The sequence below is a fragment of the Rhinatrema bivittatum genome, chromosome 7, assembly GCF_901001135.1.
Source record: "Rhinatrema bivittatum chromosome 7, aRhiBiv1.1, whole genome shotgun sequence".
NCBI lineage: Eukaryota > Metazoa > Chordata > Amphibia > Gymnophiona > Rhinatrematidae > Rhinatrema > Rhinatrema bivittatum.
Genome location: NC_042621.1, coordinates 130,276,508 through 130,297,410, shown reverse-complemented (window position 1 = coordinate 130,297,410; position 20,903 = coordinate 130,276,508). Strand labels below are relative to the sequence as shown.

Genomic DNA, 20,903 nt, shown 5'->3' with positions numbered 1-20,903 from the left:
GTGGCTTTAGTCGTTTAGCTTTTTTCTGAGCTGATTCTACCACAACAGAATGATGGTCTAATTGTGGTTTCTGAAAGCCAGGCACTGACTGTACGAGATAGGTAGAGTCAACTTTTTTTGTTTACTGGGGCAACAGATCCAGGAGATTCCCAATTCTTTTTGAGAAGGTCTAGAAAAACCTGATGAATTGGAATAGAGGTGATGACCTTAGGGGCATCCAGGAATTGGAGCAATTCCATCATCTGGTGCCTGTCATCTTGTTCTGATTGAAGCTGAAAAGGGACCAACTCCGACATTTCCTTCACAAAATTTATAAAAAAGAGAGGTCCTCAGGGGGAGAACGCTTTCTACTCCCCGCAGGAGAGGGTGGTGAAGGCAAATTGTCGGTGGCCGTAGAGGTATCATCTTCCCAGTGTCATAAGGATCAGTATGCTGACCTGTGGGACCATGAGGGGGCTGAATACCGGAAGGCCCCGGTTGAGGCTCCGAGAAATTGGAAGGAATCACCGGGGGCATCGAGAATGTCCTCGATGGAATCGGTGCCGGCATCGGAATCCTCGGTGGAGCTGACGTGCGTATCGGCCCCGAGGAATGTATCTGTGGCGAGGGACGACATGGCACCGATGAAACTACCCCTGATGGAGGAATTTGATACGGTGTTTCTCCACTTGAGGAAAAAGCTGTCGGTGACCCAGGTATTGCCGGTGGAAGGGCCATCATAAGCGCTTCCATCCAGGCAAGCAGCGGTGCCAGTGCTGCTGGAATCGGATCGGTGACCAGTTCCACTCTCAGTGCCGGAGTCGGTGCCGGAGGAGTCTGGAACCGTAGTATCACCTTGTCGATGGCCTCCTGGACCAGCCGGTCCAGTTCTGCCCAGAGACCTGGGGTAACGAGACCCGGCTCGACGGGAGAGGGAGGCTGAGGCTGAGCTGGAGGGACCACCGTCTCCGGTGGAATCGCGGCTCCCAAACCCCGGAGGGGTGAGGGTTGCCTCGGTGTCTGCGAGACAGGAGTGGACGGTGCCACTTCTGGTCGAGACTTCTTTGGCGGAGGCTCGGACAGTACGGAGGTCGATGACATTGGTTCCTTGACGGGCCGAGACTTATGACGTCGATGGCGATGTTTCTCCTTCCGATCACCTCGATGATCAGGGGAAGGGACAGGAGTCTATGGCCGTGAAGTCGTCGATGGCGGACGGTCACCGGAGGGCTGTCTGAGACTTCGGTGCCGGTTCCGATGACGTCGATGCAATCGATGGCGTTGGGGTACGAGCATGGAAAAGGAGTCCCATCTTCTCCATTCTGGCTTTGCGACCTTTTGTTGTCATTAGGGCACATTTGGTGCAAGTCAGGACATCATGCTCGCTTCCTAAGCACAAAACACAGACTCTATGTGGGTCTGTGATTGACATAGTTCGGGTACAATCCGGACACCGACAGAACCCCGACGCCATGGCCATAGGCCAAAAATTTAGCTGCGGAACTGTCGACTGCCAACGGGCCTCGAGGGCCAAACTTGACGGTAGTCGATCAAACGACGGCAAAAACTTACCGAAGTTCCGCGGAGTGAAAAATTTGAAGGGGGGAGACCCCTGAGGGGCAAAATTTTCTTCAGAAATTTAATTGAAGAATTCCTGTCAGGAACGTGGTTAAGAGCTCTTTAACCGATTGGCTACTGCTGTGCGGAAAAAAGAAGACTGAAGGGAGACCCCTGCTGGCTGCAGGGTTGGTGCCGTGCTGGGCATGCCCAGTAGGGGCCAGTCAAAGTTCCTGAAACTTTGACAGAAGTTTTCCGTGGTTGGGCTCCATCCTCGATGTCACCCATTTGTGAGGACAACCATCCTGCTTGTCCTGTGAGAAAAATAGAAATGTACAGACAAAATTCTTGGCAACATGTAAAAAAAAACAGAAACCTTACCATTCCTCATAAAACAAAATTAGTAAAACCATACCAATAAAAAGAATAATTCAAAACAATTAATGAATAGAATAACATTCAATAATTAAAATTCTTCCAAATATCAATAAAATTTTCAAAACAGATATTTTACATCAAATAATACATAGCTATTAAAATAAGGATTTAAAAAAAATTCCCTGTTATCCATACCTTGGAACTTTTGATTTCCAGATGCCCTGAAATTGTCATGAATTAGCAGGCAAAGATTAACTGTGCTGATTATGCACAAACATGCTCTCTCACCCCCCACATACATGCACACATGTTCTCTCTCACTCTCCCACACTCAGATGTTCTCTCTCACTCTCCCGCACACATGCTCTCTCTCCCTCTCCCTCACAAACATACATGCTCTCTATCGTTAAAGGGGCTCTTAAGGAAGATAAGGCCATCATGGAAAGACTAAACACATTTTTTTCTTCTGTGTTTACTAAAGAGGATGTTGAGGAGATACCTGTTCTGGAGAAAGTTTTCAAGGGTCACAATTCAGATGAACTGAACCAAATCATAGTGAACCTGGAAGATGTAGTAGGTCAGACTGACAAACTGAAGAGTAGTAAATCACCTGGACCGGATGGTATACACCCCAGGGTTCTGAAAACTAAAAAATGAAATTTCAGACCTATTAAAATGAATTTGTTACCTATCATTAAAATCATCCATTGTACCTGAAGACTGGAAGGTGGTCAATGTAACCCCAATATTTAAAAAGGGCTCCAGGGGTAATCTGGAAAACTATAGACTGGTGAGTCTGATGTCAGTACCGAGAAAAATCGTGGAAACTGTTATAAAGAATAAAATCACAGAATATTTAGATAGACATGGTTTAATGGGACACAGCCAGCATGGATTTACCCAAGGGAAGTCTTGCCTCACAAATCTGCTACATTTGTTTGAAGGGGTGAATAAACATGTGGATAAAGGTGAACTGGTAGATGTGGTGTATTTGGATTTTCAAAAGGCATTCGACAAAGTCTCTCATGAAAGGCTTCTAAGAAAACTAAAAAGTCATGGAATAGGAGGCGATGTCCTTTTGTGGATTACAAACTGGTTAAAAGACAGGAAACAGAGAAGAGGATTAAATGGTCTGTTATCACAGTGGAAAAAGGTAAACAGTGGAGTGGACCAGTGCTTTTAATATATTTATAAATGATCTGGAAAAGGGTATGACAAGTGAGGTGATCACATTTGAGGATGACACAAAATTATGTGGAGAAATTAAACCTCAAGCAGATTGTGTTAAACTGCAGGAGGACCTTGTGAGGCTGGAAGATTGGGCGACCAAAAGGCAGATGAAAATTAATATGGACAAGTTCGAAGTGATGCATATAGGGAAAAATAACCCTTGTTATAGTTACATGATGTTAGGCTCCATATTAGGAGTTACCACCCAGGAAAGCGATCTAGGAGTCATGGTGGCTAAAACACTGAAATCATCGGCTCAGTGTGCTGTGGCAGTCAAAAAAGCAAACAGAATGTTAGGAATTATTAGGAAGGGAATGGCGAATAAAAATGGTGGATGTCATAATGCCTCTGTATCGCACCATGGTGAGACCTCGCCTTGAATACTGTGTACAATTCTGGTCACCTCATCTCAAAAAAGATATAGTCGCAATGGAGAAAGTACAAAGAAGGGCAACCAAAATGATAAAGGGGATAGAATGGCTCCCCTTTGAGGAAAGGCTAAAGAGGTTAGGGCTTTTCAGCTTGAAGAAGAGATGGCTGAGGGGGGGGGCTATGATAGATCTACAAAATCATGAAAGGACTTGAACAGATTAATGTAAATCTGTTATTTACTCTTTAATACAATAAAAGGACTAGGGGTACTCCATGAAGTTAGCAAGTAGCTAATTTAAAACAAATTGGAGACAATTCTTTTTCAGTCTACACATAATTAAGCTCTGGAATTCATTGCCAGAGGATGTGGTTATGGCAATTAGAGTAACTGGATTTAAAATAGATTTGGATAAGTTCCTAGAGAAGATGTCCATAAATTGCTATTCATCAATAAAGATTAAAGCTTGGGATCTATTTATGTTTGAATATTTTTATTAAAGGATTCCAACATGTAGTTTCACTATACAGAAAAAAAAAATCAAAACAGTACTTGTCAAGTACTTGAGACTTGGATTGGCCACTGTTGGAAACAGAATGAATGCTGGGCTTGATGGACTCTTGGTCTGACCCAGTATGGCAATTTCTTATGTTCACATACATGCTCTCTGTCTTCCACACACAAGCATACATGCTCATACTCTCCCACATACATGCTCTCACACACCCATGCACATGTTCTCTCACTCTCCCACATACATGCTCTCACTCCCACACCCATGCACATATGCTCTTGCTAACTTCCTCCTTGACGTTGCAGGCAGCAGCAGTCTCCTTCAGCCCCATGGCCAAGGGAATGACATCCTGCCACAGGGCCGAGCCAGCTCTAGCATTGGACTACTTCCGGCAGGGCATGGTGCAGCCCTGCTGAAATTGACAGCTGGGTAAGCTTGGCCCCATCACAATCAGCAGTGTTGCCAGCAAGACCATGCCGACCACACTGTGGATTTTGCTGCTTTTTCTATTGTTGAAGACCTGCTGGCCACACTGCTTTATTTGGCAAACAGTGCAATGGCGCCTTTTGGTAGTGGCGCATATGGCCATGGTCACATTGGCCATAGGCTAGCTATGGCTCTGCACTTGAAACATCTGTTCATTAGAAACCAGTGTGAAACTTTTCTATGGATCTACTGTGCTGTGTACTGTGAGCAAGAACTAGAGAGACTCTTCTGAGGAACAGCAGAGAACCTGGGAAGTAAAAATCAGAGGGCTAATCTTGGGAAAAACTTATGGTTTATAAGATCTGATATCTGGAGGGTAATCTTTGAAAGAATTTGAACTTCTGCATTCTTGAGTCTGGATTTTCTGTTATTTTTTTCTGTGGAGTGTATTTTCGTACTGGCTAAAACTTGGATATTTTTCTCAAGTAAACTCTTTTGTTTGAAGCACAACCTTGGTGTGGCCTGTTTTTATTTTTTATGGTATCCTCTGCTGAATTTGGCTTTGCAAATGTTTCCTGTCTCCATTCCACTGGACCCAGAAACTTTCTCTCACTCCAGTTGAGCAATCCCAGGATTTTCCAGGACTGGGAAGGCAACCTCCAGAGAGGGAGGGGTGCTAGATATTAAAGGAGAAATTCTGCACCAGCAAGCATATTCTGCAACCTTGTCATTCAATTTATAATGAAGACAATGTTTTTATTTTATATGGAAATGTTTTTGTGGCTCCTGCTTGGTCACTAGAGGTGTACTACTTCAAAGCATTAGGTCCCTTGTGTTAATATACATATTAGGTCATAACCTTTATGGTATTTCTACTGCATGTAGGCCAGAGATATGTTGCAATGTATAGGCCTCAGCCTTGATAGTAATGTATTACTAGCAGAGATCTGTCAAAAAATACTGATAAAAAAAGATAGTGGAACAGAGCCTGTCTCTGTCTCACATATGCATTCACTGTAACGGAGATGCTCACACTCTTGAATCGCTGTCACTTTGTCATACACACTCAGGTTCTCACACTCAGTCTCTGTCTCCCTCTGTCTCATACAACCTTTCTTTCACACACTCTCTCTCTCTCTCTCTCACTTCTCACTCTCTCTCACTCACTCTCTCACTTCTCCTTCCCACACAGACTCAGTGTTACACATTCAGTCTCTGTCTCATAGACCCTCTCTCTCTGGCTCACTCACACAAGCACAATTTCATATTTGCGCGCTTCACTGTCATTTTAGTATGTGCTATGGGAATTTAGAGTTTATTATTTCACTTGAGTGCATGATATTCTTCTTTAGTGCATACTCTTTGCCTCTTGGACCTGAAGTAAATGCCAAAATTAATTTCCTACATTTCTCTGCCAATTTCTATTCCATGGGACAATTTTGGTTAATAAATGAGGTGAGCCTAAGCACTACTAATCAGTCAACAGATGTCTCACAAAGACCCAAAAAATAGACATTTTTGTGTGTGATTGACAGAGTGAAAAACACACAAATGCTAGCAAATTTTATATAGAGAGAAGGATCAGTAACACTAATAGCCAGGCTGTAGTATATGTGCGGTGACACTAATGTCTGGTGGTCTTCAGACCACATTTCTCAGAAACAGAGAATCTAAGTGAAATATGTTAAGAAAATATTCATTGTTTGAACCTTTCAAAATTGCCCATGGTTCATGTTGTGTTTTGTTCTCTCTCCTTGAAAGCTTTGTTACAGATGTGGTAAACATTTATTACAAGAGTGATGAGGTAGTATGTGAGGATACAGAGCTCCAAGCCTTTGTTAAAGAAGTCTTTATCTTCGGACTGAGGGGTAACAAAGCAACAGGTAAAAATCAATGATTTACTTTCACTTTAAGGAAACCTTTGCATGTCAGCTCATTGCACCACAGTCCTTTTGCAGAATGCATGAGGGTTTTTGACTGGTAGTATATGCATAAGAATCAAGATTAGATTGTTGACTTCGGAAATATGGAGGATGGTGAGAATAAAAAACCACAGGATATACAAAGCCCTCCTCAAAACATAAATATATGTAACCATAAAAATTATTTGTTGAGAGCCACGTGATATGGTGGACCAGGGTAGATGCTCTAAGCCTGGCTCCAGTTGTCAACCCTTTACATTTCTTATAACATGAGGAAGCAAGACGGTCATTCGCTTCTCCCCCTCCTCATATCCCGCATAACAAACCACTCTGACAACTTTATGGCATCAAAATTATAGGCCGCAGTTTATTAACAATAACACATCTATAACCCGAGCCGAATGAATTAATACAATAATATAACCTTACCCCTGCCTCCCCCACACCCCGCCACCTCGGTTCCTCTTCACTTACCACCGTGCCAGAATGGTAAGACTGCAATGCGCCCCCCCCCCCCAACAGCTCACCCCGCCTCGGCTCCAGCGAGGGTAAGCCTTTCGGCCTGAGCATCGGCCCCATCTTGCTCTTTAGGCCTTCCCGTGTAGCAGCCCCAAAACTACATGGGCATTACTTCCACCCCCACCGCCACCAGTCCCATCACAAATACCAACAATACAAAAACAACTTACGGCTCGGGTTTTTCCGCCAAACTGCGACAATCAAACAGCAAAAAACACGAACAAGCGCAACTCAAGCGGGTGGGCGGGAGGGAAGCAAAAGACCTGCTACAAGCTGCTTGGTTGCTTCTCAACTGCCCGCAATGCCTCACTGCGCCCTTGTTTTAACCTACCTGAGCCAATGACAATGCAGCAATTTGAAATTGCTGCCGTTGCCATGGCTACTCCCCCCCCCCCCCCCCCCCTATCTAACACTTAACTTTCTAAAGCTCACCCGCCCCTTACTCCCATGTTAAATTCAGCAGCGAAGACAAGCTTGCGCTGCTTCCTAATATCTGAGACATCAGAACCCCAACGAATTTCGAAAATCCTAGGCGGGAGAGCTCATATTAACATTGATCATTATATTCATAAATCTCCCTCAGCATGCCAGCAAAATTGGCGAAAAAGGCTAAAGAAAAGCACAAAGCCGGCAAGCACAAAATGGCTACTGCAACAGAGAAAAATCAACTGGCCCTAAGCAACAACAATGTGGTTAGTGCAATCACTCTGGCGGTAACAGCAGCAATTGGCAGAAGCTAGATGCAATCTTGGAACAAATTGCTGAGTTAAAATCTTCATTAGATGATTTTGGCCCAAGGCTTGATACTTTAGAAGGCCGCATGGCCATTGCAGGAGATGATGCATTGGAAGTGGTGAGAAAATTACAGAAATTGGTGTAGCTGGTAAATGCACACAAAGAAAAAAATCAATAACTTAGAGACACTAGCGCGTCCCTAGCGCCTCTTTTTTGACCGAAGCGGCAGCTGTTAGCGGGTTTGACAGCCGACGCTCAATTTTGCCGGTGTCGGTTCTCGAGCCCGCTGACAGCCACAGGCTCGGAAACTGGACGCCGGCAAAATTGAGCGTCTGGTTTTCGACCCGACATCTGCGGGCCCATTTTAAATTTTTTTTTTTTTTTTTTACTTTTTTAAACTTTCGGGACCTCCGACTTAATATCGCCATGATATTAAGTCGGAGGGTGCCCAGAAAAGCAGTTTTTACTGCTTTTCTGTACACTTTCCCGGTGCATGGAGAAATTAGCGCCTACCTTTGGGTAGGCGCTAATTTCTGAAAGCAAAATATGCGGCTTGGCTGCACATTTTGCTTTCTGAATCGCGCAGGAATACCTAATAGGGCCATCAACATGCATTTGCATGTTGTGGGCGCTATTAGGTTCGAGGGGGGGTTGGACACGCGTTTTGGATGTGCTATTACCCCTTACTGAATAAGGGGTAAAGCTAGCACGTTCAAAACGCGCATCCAAATTCCGGCTAACAGTGCTAATACTGTACTGTGTTGGCCTGTGTGTTAGGCTACATCCTGCTAAATCAAGGATAGATTATATTCTGATTTCTGCAACCTTGTTTAATGAGGTGAGTAAAACTGATATAGGAAATTTGGTCATTTCTGTTCATTGCTCTGTGCTGTGCGTGATAGGAGGATATACTGGGTCAGCCTCATTGTTCCAGTGGAGAATGCCGCCAGAATGGTTAAATAAAAGATTGAATTTAAACAACATTTATTGGACAAATGGTATCTATTTGAAGAGGCTAATAACCAGCATAAGGACAACCCAGTATTATTTTGGGAAATGGCCAAAGCTGTACTTCATGGTAAAATTATAAAATTTGCAGCCTTTAAGAGACAACAAAGGAATAAACACATTTTGGAACTTGAGCAGAGAATTGCATGTTATAAATCCCAATGGAATAGATTTAATGCAGAAGAATGGAAGTCTAGATTTAGAAGTACCCAAATTATTTTGAATGATCTGTTGCATCAAAAGGCAACAGATGCTATGTTTATATTTAGGCACAGATTATTCTTACAGGGAATAAACCTGGGCATACGTTAGCCAGTTTAACTAGAGCCCAAACGCAAACCAAATTTATCAGTGGTATAAAAAACAAGATGATTCTATGGCTACATCTACTGTAGAAATAGGGGAATTGTTTAAGGATTTTTTTACTAAAAACTTTATAACGCAGAGGATCCTAATCAATAGAGTCAGAATTGCTTACAAGGTTGAAGTTGCTCCAGTTAACTGATATTGAACTAAGCAAATTAAATAGTTCATTCTCTGAACAAGAAATCCTCCAAATTATTAGAGAACTGAAGTTGCATAAATCTCCAGGTCCTGTTGGTGTAAATTCTTTATTTTATAAATTGCTCCAGTACTCATTAGTACTATCCTTGAGAGATTTATTTAATCATATTGTAAAATTGTGTGATTCCAGATACGATGAAGGTAGCAACCATAACAATTTTACTGAAATCAGGTAGGGACTTGGCAGACCTGGGATCGTATAGACTGATATCTTTGTTGAACCAAAATATAAAAATATATGCGACAATGATAGCTAAAGACTTAAACATATCATGCCCTGTTTAATATCTCAGAAACAGAAAGATTTTGTATTTGGCAGGAAATTGGTGACCAATATTAGGCAACTACTGATTGCATTAGAAGCATGTTGTACAATTTATAAAATAAAGAATTTACACCATCAGGACCTGGAGATTTATGCAACTTCAGTTCTCTAATAATTTGGAGGTAGGGCTGGGGGGTGGGTTAGATAGGGGAAGGGAGGGAAAGGTGGGGGGGAGGTGAAAAAAAGAGTCACAGTTATTACATCTCTAATTTCAAAATTTGATTTACAAAAAACTGACACGGGGAGAGTGATTTTCAAAGGCCACAGGTAAAACCGTGCTTTACCCTCAGCAATGGCTTATTATAAAATTGCCTGCTTGATATGCGGGTTATGCCAGGCTGTGAGTAAGTTTACCCGCAGTTAGCAGAGGCATTCCTGGGGGAGGGGGTTTGGATTTAAGTGCACACTTCTGCATTTTCAGAGATATGTTTGGATAATTTTTCCTCAAAAAAACTCTTCATTTAAAATAGTAGATGTCATTGTGCATGGGGAGTTTTGGTAAGATAATTTTTAAAGGGAATCTGCACACATACTTTCCCTTTGAAAATTGCTGTAAAGACTGCAGGAAAAAAGTACCCATAGACTTCACTCTAATGCAGGCAGTTACCAAATTATCCCCAAAACTTTCATATGTCATATAAGGGCCTGTCCATTAAAAGAATGTTAATGCATGTTAAAAACACTTTAACATGTATTCATGTTAATGCAAAATTAAAGAGGTCTAGTACACAATAAATGTCAGATGCATGCAAAGCAGCTCATTAATATTAAAATAAGTTACTGTAAATTCCATTATGTGATGCAATTTTGATAACCCACTGGATAATGCAAACAGTTAACGATATCTCATGAGGTGTATATAACTTTTTGTGAGAGCATAAGAGGACTAATATAACTGCTGATGTCTGACTCCAATCATAAGAACATAAGTTTTGCCATATTGGGTCAGACCTAAGTTCCATTAAGCCCAGTATCCTGTTTCCAACAGTGGCCAATCCAGATCATGAATATCTGGTTGGAGGATCCCAAAAAGTAAATAGATTCCATGTTGCTTATCCCAGGGATGAGCAATGGATATCCCCAAGTCCACCTTAATAATGCTTTATGGATTTTTCCTCCAGGAACTTGTCCAAACCTTTTTTTAAACCCAGCTTATCTCAGCTTTCACCACACCCTATGGCACCGAATTCCAGAGCTTAATTACATGGAGTAAATAAATATTTTATTCTATTTGTTTTAAATGTACCCAGATATGGAGAGCAGAGCATTTTTTTATCCTTATTATTTTTAATTATCGGATCTTTGTGTCTGCTGTTTTGAAATACTTTATTGGTGTCTATAAATTTTTTATATAAGCTTTTAATTATTGGGTATTCCATTCATCAGCTGTTTTGAAATAATCTCTTCTTTTTATTATGGTTTTACTGCTATTGAGGATTAGTGATGTTTCTCTTTTTCCTTTGTTGCACTGCATATAGAGACTCTGGTTGTTGCGGTTTCCAGTTCAGTTTTTGTCTGCATGTTTCTATTATGCTTTATAGTGTCTTTATTCTTTGTTAGGTGAAGGTCTGCACATGTGACTGAGGTGAGGCATTCTGCTGCATGTAGTTTCTGTGTAGGGATCTATAGCAGCCTGGCTTGTTCTGTTTTCCTAATAGGAGGAGTATTGGTTACTGGTGTAATATTTTCAGTATTGTCTTTTCTTAAATAAGGTGGTTACTGTTTGAGAGCTGGAAATTGGTACTGTTCTGGTATAGGAGGTTTACTATTTATGTAAACTCCTTTCAGAGAGAGTAGTCTTGTCTTTCCCATGTGTCATTCTTAACAATAAAAATATTGGGGCAGATTTTAAAAAAGTATGCTGGATTTTATAAGATACGCGCAGCTACGCGCGTATCTTATAAAATCCGGGGTCAGCGCGCGCAAGGGGGTGCACATTTGTGCAACCTGCGTGCGCCGAGCCCAGTGCGCGCTGCCTGTTCCCTCCGAGGCCGCTACGATTTCGGAGCGGCCTCGGAGGGAACTTTCCTTCGCCCTCCTCCCACCAGGCGTAACTTTGCGCGCGTCGGCCGGGTGCCCCGCTCCGTGGTCCGGTCCCGGGGGCTGTTCCGGAGGTCGTGGCCACGCCCCCGGGCTGAAACCATGCCCACGTCGCCGCCCCCTAAACGCCACGTCATCCCGACACGCCCCCGACAGGAAGCCCCGGGACTTAAGCGCATCCCGGGGCTTTACGCGCGCCGGCGCGCGTAAATCCAGAAGGATGCCAGATTTCTCAAGGTTGGCAGGAGGACCACCAGAGGTAGTCCTTCCTATCTTAGTAGTGATCTCAAAGGACCAGTTAGAGCAAGGCCAGTGGACAACAGCTCAAAAAGTGCTGAAAATGAGCATGGTAAATCCACCTCCATCCTTAAACTTGGGCAAGCGTTGAAAAAAAAAAACAGGTAAAACAAACAAATGCAAATTCTGGAGCAAGGAAATGGAAACAGTTCACATCTCGTTGCTGGGCATTATTTGCTGATGTCATAAAGCCTGTATAGAGATAACCACAATAAGGAAGCACAGCGTCCACTGGAAAATGTGTAAACACTAACACTGCTGTACCAGAAAATCACTGGATCACAGCCCTGACAGAATTGTGGAGCATGAAGAAATTATGATCGCTTGGGACATTCCCATTCCATCCAACAAAAAGCTTGATGCAAGAAAACTGGACATTGTGGTAAAGGAAAAAAAATATCAGCATGGATAGGTGTTAGTATGAAGCACCTATTCCATGAGTGACCAACTCCAGTCTTCAAAATCCATAAACAGGTCTCATTTTAAGGATATCCATAATAAAAATGCATGAGATAGATTTGCATACAATGGAGGCAGTGCATGCAAATCTATCTCATGCATATTTCTCCATTGAATCATATGGAGCTGGGGAAAATGTGTTGAATATGCAAATAAGATAGGTTTATGATTGAAGTGTGGCTAGCCATTTTTTACTTCTTGCCTTTACTTCACGCTGATATCATGAACCATGCATGCTCCATGCGGTTTCCTTAAGTGACTTTGCATGTTGATGTTGGACAAGGTATGATGAAGTTCATGCACATTGCAATGAAGGTGATAAAATATTAAGTGGACCAGAGCTGAGCTAAACCCAAATGCTTCATATTGCTTTTATTATCTCCCTATATGCCACTATTTGGCCTCCTACACAGCCTTTACTCATCCCATGAATGGCATTTTATCTATTGACCCAGCTTTCCCAAATAGCTATTTGTCTTAGCATCCTTAAATTGGCTGAGTTGAATCCTAAAGAGAGAGGGCTATAAGTGAAGAGGTACACAAGTAGAATCTCCTAACAATATGGAAAAAGGAATAGAAATAGAGGGGGGGGGGGGGGTTTCTGAAAGAAGGGGTGAAGAAAAGAGTAGAACTGGAGGGATATGTTTGGGGGTTCTCCAAAGAGTTAGGCAAGCATCCTGGTGGATGGAAGGTCTATCGCAGAAGGTATTTCAGCAGTAAGGAGAAAGGGATAGACAAAGGTGAGTGTGCCTGGGATACTATCCCAGAAATATAGAGAGAGGAGGAATACCTGGGGAAGTCTAGGTGGAGGATGTTTACCTTCAGTCAATACTTCATGTGTTGTGGTCGCATACGTTAAGTAGAAGTGGCTCAAGTATTCACAGAGGCAATCTGAGAATCTCTTCTGGTTCTTATTTTTTTTTTACAGGATTTCCTGAAAATCTAAAGACGACAGAGAAGTTAATTGAGTATCTAACTTTGGTGATATTCACAGCATCTGCACAACATGCCTCAGTGAACTTCGGACAGGTACAAATGCCACTTGGAGCAAGAATCTGAATTCCACAAGACACAAGTTGCAAAAAGAGAGACAAATATTTTGTCTGCCCACTTACCCTCAAGAAGAGAAAGATGAATAGCTTCCAAGCTACCATTGGCCTATTCCTCCCAGACATGTTACTATATAGAGACATTGGTTGGAGTCCCAACCAACATGTTCATCCCATACACGTTTACCATACAAAAATTGTGATTCACGTCCCAACCAGTTTATCACTCCCAATCAATCTATCCTTCTAATATAATGACCCAATATTTCTCTTCCCAGCATGTTACTCTACAATTTTCAAAGAAATTTACCTGGGTAAATATCTAAATTATCTCCAACAATAATTTTAATCAATTACAAAAAATTTTTTTTTAACAATTTCTTTACAAAATATATAATATACAGATACAAAATATGTTATTGTTGGACCATATCTCAAGCAATTCAAAATGTAAAATATAAAAACATCCATCAACATTTACACACATTCATACAATTCCATACCCACTAAAACACACTAAAATGATACAACTTATAAACCTATCTAAAATTAGATCCCAATGAAGAATAGGAAAAAATCCTTCTTCTTCAACAAAAAAATCACATCGTATTCATCTTGAAGTCTATACTGTTTTCAATGGGTGGGAGCTTATTCTGAAATGTTTGCATTTTCTAAATTTCTCTTCCTTCATATTTCTGAACCTTTAAATATCTCTTCTCTTGCAATTCCTTGTGAACCAAACAAAGAATTCTTCGTTTCACCCTCCAAAATAAGGGCTTCCTCGAGGGGGAAAACGTTGAGACTCTCCAAATCAGTAATCAACACAACACACCCAAAATATAAGTGAGACTAACTACTCCCAAAATCTCAAACAAAGCTCTCTCTGTTGTTTAACATCAATTCGCATAACATAACATCCAAAACTTTATTTCCCATCTCTACTCCACTGAATCCAATATCATTCCATTACGTAGTAATGACTCAATGTCCAACGATGGAAACAAAAACTATAATAAAGAATACAAAAACATTAAATCAAATCTCTTCATGAGCTCTCCCATCATTTACAAAACTACAAAAAATATATACAAACTGACAGTACCCATAATATACAATTAACAAGACGGGTGCCCTTACCTAGCATCCTCAAAAACGCCAATCTCTTCAGATAGCGTCAACGGTTCAATGTAATATGACATAAGCAATGAAGACGGAAATAGATGTACTACCACAGAAATCAAGCATAATACAGTGATCTAATTAACTCATAGATAAACCGACCATTCAATTTGGTTATTCAATCCATACAGGTAAATGATATTCCAAGAAAAAGTAAAAGATTGCTCTAAACATATCAGTCTCAGAGTCTTATTAACAGATTTTTAGAACGTGGATACACTCAAGCCGAAATGAGAGAGGCATATAAAAGAACTCTCTATGCCAATAGGGATAACTTATTAATTAAAACAGTGAAGGAATACCATGTATCCATATGGATTGAATATGTTTCCAACTTCATTGTTTTACATCATATTACATTGAACCGTTGACACTATCTGAAGAGATTGGCATTTGTATATACCTTTTGTCATTTTGTAAATGATGGGAGAGCACATGAAGTGATTTGATATGAAGTTTTTGTATTCTTTATTATAGTTTTTGTTTCCTTCTTTGGACATTGAGATCTCGTTACTAAGCAATGGAATGATATTCGATTCAGTGGAGTAGAGATGGGAGATGAAGCTTTGGATGTTACGTTATATTATGCGATTAGATGTTAAATAACAGAGTGAGATTAGTTTATGAGATTTTGGGGATTTGTGGAGTTTGGGAGTAGTTAATCTCACTTATATATAGGGTGTGTTGTGTTGATTACAGATTTGGAGAGTCTCAAAGTTTTCCCATGAGGAAGCCCTTGTTTTAGAGGGTGAAACGAAGAATTCTTTGTTAGGATCACAAGGAATTGCAAGAGAAGAGACGTTTAGAGGTTCAGAAATTTGAGGAAAGCGACATTTAGAAACTGCAAACATTTTGGGATAAGCTCCCACTCACTGAAAACAGTAAAGAGTTTAAAATGAATACAATGTGATTTTTTTTTTTTTTTTTTTTTATTATTATAGAAGGATTTTCTCCTATTCTTCATTGGGATCTAATGATAGATGGGTTTGTAAGTTGTATCATTTTTAGTGGGTATGGAACCGTATGGGCATGTATGAATGTTGATGGATGTTTTTATATTTTACATTTTGAATTGCTTGAGATATGGTCCAACAATAACATTTTGTATTTGAATATTATACATTTTGTAAAGAAATTGTTAAAACCTTATTTTGTAATTGATTAAAGGTATTGTTGGAGATACTTTGTATTTTTGCTCTTTTACTGTTTTTCATGTCATAAGTGAGAGAGGGTAGTACTTCTTTGTTTTTCTGTAAATAAATATCTACCCAGGTAAATACACCTAGCCAAAAATTGCCTTCCTCTATCTGGCTAAAAGTACACATGGAATTCTATGGAATGCATACTTTTAGCTGGGTTAAAAAGAAGCATTCCCATGGCCATGTGGTGGTTGGGAGAGTAAACAGCACACACCCATTCCAATTCTCCTTTCCATGTTTACTATTTTGCTCCTGAATGGTGAAAACAACAGATGTGTGCACCTTGCAGCCAGGAGGGCTATTGAAATGGTCCTCACAAGGACCTGGCTCCTGCTGCCACAGGGAGGGTGGCAGGGTTGGACTGCTGCATTGGCCAAATCAGGACATTTCTCAGTGTTCCAGTGCAGGAGTTTAACCCTGGTGAGGAGCTGAAGTCACTGGATCAGCCCTTTGCTCTGAAGTCTAACTACATCATCCTTATAATCTAGGATTCACAGGGAAGAACTCATAGATTGGTTTTTTTCTTTCTTTTGTAGTTTGACTGGTATTCCTGGATTCCGAATGCTCCCCCCACCATGCGACAGCCTCCCCCCAAAAAGAAAGGCACTGTCACCGAAAAGTACATCATGGAGTCTTTGCCAGACAGGGGTCGATCCTGCTGGCACCTAGGGGCTGTTTGGGCACTCAGCAGGTTCCAGGATAATGAGGTGAGCCCATAAGCCGTAGTTATATAATTTCACCATCCTCAGGCAGAAAAGTTAGTTTTACATGGAATAAGGTTTTTCCTGATTCTTGAACATAAGAAGTGCCAAGTCAGGTCAGATCATTGGTTCATCAAGCCCCGCATTGTCTCCAGTTGTGTCACTTGGAAGTCCCTGTCAATTCCCAAACAGGAATGCCCATTCCATGCTGCTCACTGCCAGAGAGGATTGGAGGCACCTACAGCTATCTAAATAATGGCTACCGGACCTGCCCTCTAATAACTTATCCAAACCTTTTTTAAACTTAGCTAAACTGCTAGCCTTGACCACCTCCTCTCACAGAAAATGTCATAGTTTAATTATACATTAACTGAAAAATACTTCCTTAAAGTACTTTTAAATGTAATATTAATTTTCACAGTGTCCTTTAGACCTAGTACTAGGGGAAAGAGTAACTATTTCTTTTTATCTTGTTCCATATCACTCATGATTTTATAAATCTCTATCATGTCTCCTCTCAGTTGTCTTTATTTCAAGATAAAGAACCTGTTGATCCTTTCTTCGTAAGGTAGCTATTCTATCTTCTTAACCATTTTGTCACCCCTCTCTGCACTTTTCTAATTCTAATATATTATTGTTGAGATGTGGTGATCTGAACTACACATAATACTCAAGGTGCAGTTTCACCATGGATCAATACAGAGGCATTATTATATTCCTTGTTTTGGGCTCTATTCCTTTTCAAATAATTCCTAGCATTCTATTTGCTTTTTTATCTGCTGCCATACACTGAGCTGAGGATTTTTTTAAATATTTGTCCACAATAAATTTCATCTGCCATTTAGATGCTCATTTCCCCAGTTCTCCTACAGCTCCTCACAGTCAACTTGCATTTTGACCACTTTGAATGATTTTGTGTTTTCTACAAATCTGATCACCTCACTTATTGCTCCCTTTTTCCAGATCATTCCTAAATATGTTAAACAGCATTGGTTCCATAACTGATCCCTGGGGTACTCCACTATATACCTCTCTCTATTTGGAAAATGTACCATTTAATTCTACTTTCTCTTTCTTGTCATTTAACCAGCATCCAATCCATCATAAGATATTGCTTCCTGTTCCATGGTTTGTTTGTTTTTTATTTCCTCTGTAGTCTCTCATGAGGGCCTTTTTCAATTTGTCAAGTGTCTTCTGAAAATCCAGATATACTATATCAACCAATTCTCTTCCATCCACATGTTTATTTACACCATCAAAACATTCTTGTCATTTGGTAAGGCATGACTTCCTTTTGCTATAAAGCTATGTTGGTTGTCCCCCATAAAAGCATGCTATCCATATGTTCAGAGATTTTGATCTTAATTATGTATTAAAATATTTTTATCCTATAGCTTCATGTGCTAGGCAAATTACAATTGTTCTTTTTTTTGTTTGTAATACTTTTTATTCATTTTCAACCAAATATCCAATAATACAAGAATAAAAACCAAACAGCGTACATAGTTATTACAATTGTTCTTAACAATAGTTTCCACTATTTTGCATGGTTTTGATTTGTCTCACCAGTCATAGTTTTACACTTCATACCTGAAGCTTTTTATAAAACTTAGCATTATATTTGCTACTTCAAGTCTTCAATCTCAAAGCCAGATGATAATAAGAACATAAGAACATGCCATACTGGGTCAGACCAAGGGTCCATCAAGCCCAGCATCCTGTTTCCAACAGTCGCCAATCCAGGCCATAAGAACCTGGCAAGTACCCAAAAACCAAGTCTATTCCATGTTACTGTTGCTAGTAATAGCAGTAGCTATTTTCTAAATCAACTTAATTAATAGCAAGTAATGGACTTCTCCAAGAACTTATCCATTCCTTTTTTAAACACGGCTATACTAACTGCACTAACCACATCCTCTGGCAACAAATTCCAGAGTTTAATTGTGCGTTGAGTGAAAAAAAACTTTCTCCAATTAGTTTTAAATGTGCCACATGCTAACTTCAAGGAGTGCCCCCTAGTCTTTCTATTATCTGAAAGAGTAAATAACTGATTCACATCTACCCATTCTAGACCTCTCATGATTTTAAACATCTCTATCATATCCCCCCTCAGCCGTCTCTTCTCCAAACTGAAAAGTCCTAACCTCTTTAGTCTTTCCTCCTATGGGAGCTGTTCCATTCCCCTTATCATTTTGGTTGCCCTTCTCTGTACCTTCTCCATGATAGATTATAGATTACTAGTATCAGGTCTGCTGCATTAAGCTTGTCAGTTTGCTCTAACATCTGCCAGTTTCAACATGATTTGCTTCAATTCCTCAGAATCATCATCTTCAAAGAACAGCTCTGGTGAGGATATCACCCTAAAGTCCTCTTCAGTTAAGGCCAAAGCAAGGAATTCATTTGAAGCCCAATTTTCAAAACTGTCTGCAGTATCCCATTTGCGTGTGTAAGTGGGCCCTTGGAGATTTAGGCTAGTATTTTATAAACTGTGAGGAAGAAGCCGCAGTTTATAAAATACCATATATTTCTGCCTCACAAGTATGTGCATATGTTTCAGTTTGCATGTATATTTGTAATTAGGAAGCTGCTAAAGTTACATTTATTTACATGTGCCTTCAATAGCATCGGACCTTGTCCACCTGCAATTAGTCTTTAGAATATTAATCATACACGGGCGGATTTTAAAAGCCTTGCTCGCGTAAATCCGCCCGGATTTACGCGAGCAGGGCCATGCGCGCCAGCACGCCTATTTTCCATAGGCCGCCGGCGCGTGCAGAGCCCCGGAACGCGCGTAGGTCCCGGGGTTTTTGGAAGGGGGCGTGTCAGGTGCGTGTCGGGGCGGGACCGGGGTGTGGCGCCGGCCCGGGGGCGTGGTCCAGGCCTCCGGACCAGCTCCCGGGTCGGAGGACGGCGCGCCAGCAGTCCGCTGGCGCGCATAGATTTACGTCTGCTTCTCGCAGGCGTAAATCTATGGACAAAGGTAAGGGGGGGTTTAGATAGGGCCGGGGGGGTGGGTTAGGTAGAGGAAGGGAGGGGAAGGTGAGTGGAGGGTGAAAGAGAGTTCCCTCCGAGGCCGCTCCGATTTCGGAGCGGCCTCGGAGGGACGGAGGCAGGCTGCGTGGCTCGGCGTGCGCCGGCTGCCCAAAATCGGCAGCCTTGCGCGCGCCGATCCAGGATTTTAGAGGATACGTGCGGCTATGCGCGTATCTTATAAAATCCAGCGTACTTTTGTTTGCGCCTGCTGCGCAAACAAAAGTACGCGATCGCGCTGTTTTTAAAAATCTACCCCACAGTCTCTAGTTTATTTTCAGTTTAGCCGTTTCTTTCTGTGATTTGTTGCATTGTCAGGTCATACGTGAAGCAACATCTATCCAATATTAAATAACAGCATTACCTGAGTCTATACAGGTCTCTGGTGTGCCTTTAGTGTTTCACTTACGGGCATGTTTGGGCTGCTACAAGTGCTGAAGTAGTAGTCATTTTAACAGCTCTTTACCTTCTGATGTCACTTTATTTAGTTTTTAGTTTTTTTGTATTGTTTATTGTGTATGGGTTATTTATGATTATGTATGTTTTATTGCTACCTGCCTAGAACTTGCAATAGAGCAGGCAAATAAATGCAGAAAACATGCATACATTCTCTATCCATTTTATAAAATTATGCACATCAATTTTATATAATTATAGCAATACATGCATAATAATCCAGAATTAAATGTGGAGGCAGGCATTTTATAAAGAATACATATATTCTGCTTCTGAAAATACTTGCGCACATATTTGGAATCACCATTTCGCCTAGACCTTCACCAGTTTACTTAGACCTTCCAACATTTCATCCTGAATCTCAACCAGTTCACCCAGATCTCCCACCCAAAAACTACAGACAAAAGACAAGTGTGATTTCAATTGTGCGAGTCTGTTAACAGGTATAAAAACGTATACACAAGTTTGATAATGTATGCACATATAGGGGTAGATTTTATAAAGGAGTGCGCAGGCATATATGTGTGCGCGCCAGATGGCAAGTCTTGGGGAGGGATCTGGATGGTGGGGGGTTGTAATACAGTAAATGTGAAGGGTTGGGGTGTTGTTTTTTTTAAATAAATGTACCCCTCCCCCCCCCCCCCCCCGCACTAACCCGAGACTTGCCAAAAGTCCCTGATGGTCCAGCGGGGGTCCGGGAGCCATCTCCTGCACTCGGGCCATCGGCTGCCAGTATTCAAAATGGCACCGATAGCCTTTGCCCTTACTATGTCACAGGGGCTACCAGTGCCATTGGTCGGCCCCTGTCACATGGAAGGAGTACAAGATGGCGCCGGCCATCCATTGCTCCTACCATGCGACAAGGGCTGACCAACGGCACTGGTAGCCCCTGTGACATCGTAAGGGCAAAGGGCCATTGGCGCCATTTTGATTCGTAGCAGGCCCAACGGCATGGAGGGAGAGCTC

At 41.4% G+C, this 20,903-nt stretch overlaps 1 protein-coding gene across 1 annotated transcript in view; it reads left to right on the top strand.

Annotated features, from left to right (window-relative positions):
• The window catches only part of LOC115095452 (arachidonate 5-lipoxygenase-like), a 172,886-nt gene that overhangs the window by 142,220 nt on the left and 9,763 nt on the right, over nucleotides 1-20,903 (top strand). Inside the window, exons 11-13 of the mRNA XM_029609128.1 lie at nucleotides 6,216-6,337; nucleotides 13,252-13,352; nucleotides 16,287-16,457. Coding sequence (XP_029464988.1) covers nucleotides 6,216-6,337; nucleotides 13,252-13,352; nucleotides 16,287-16,457 — 394 coding nt within the window. The remainder of the gene's footprint in view (nucleotides 1-6,215; nucleotides 6,338-13,251; nucleotides 13,353-16,286; nucleotides 16,458-20,903) is intronic.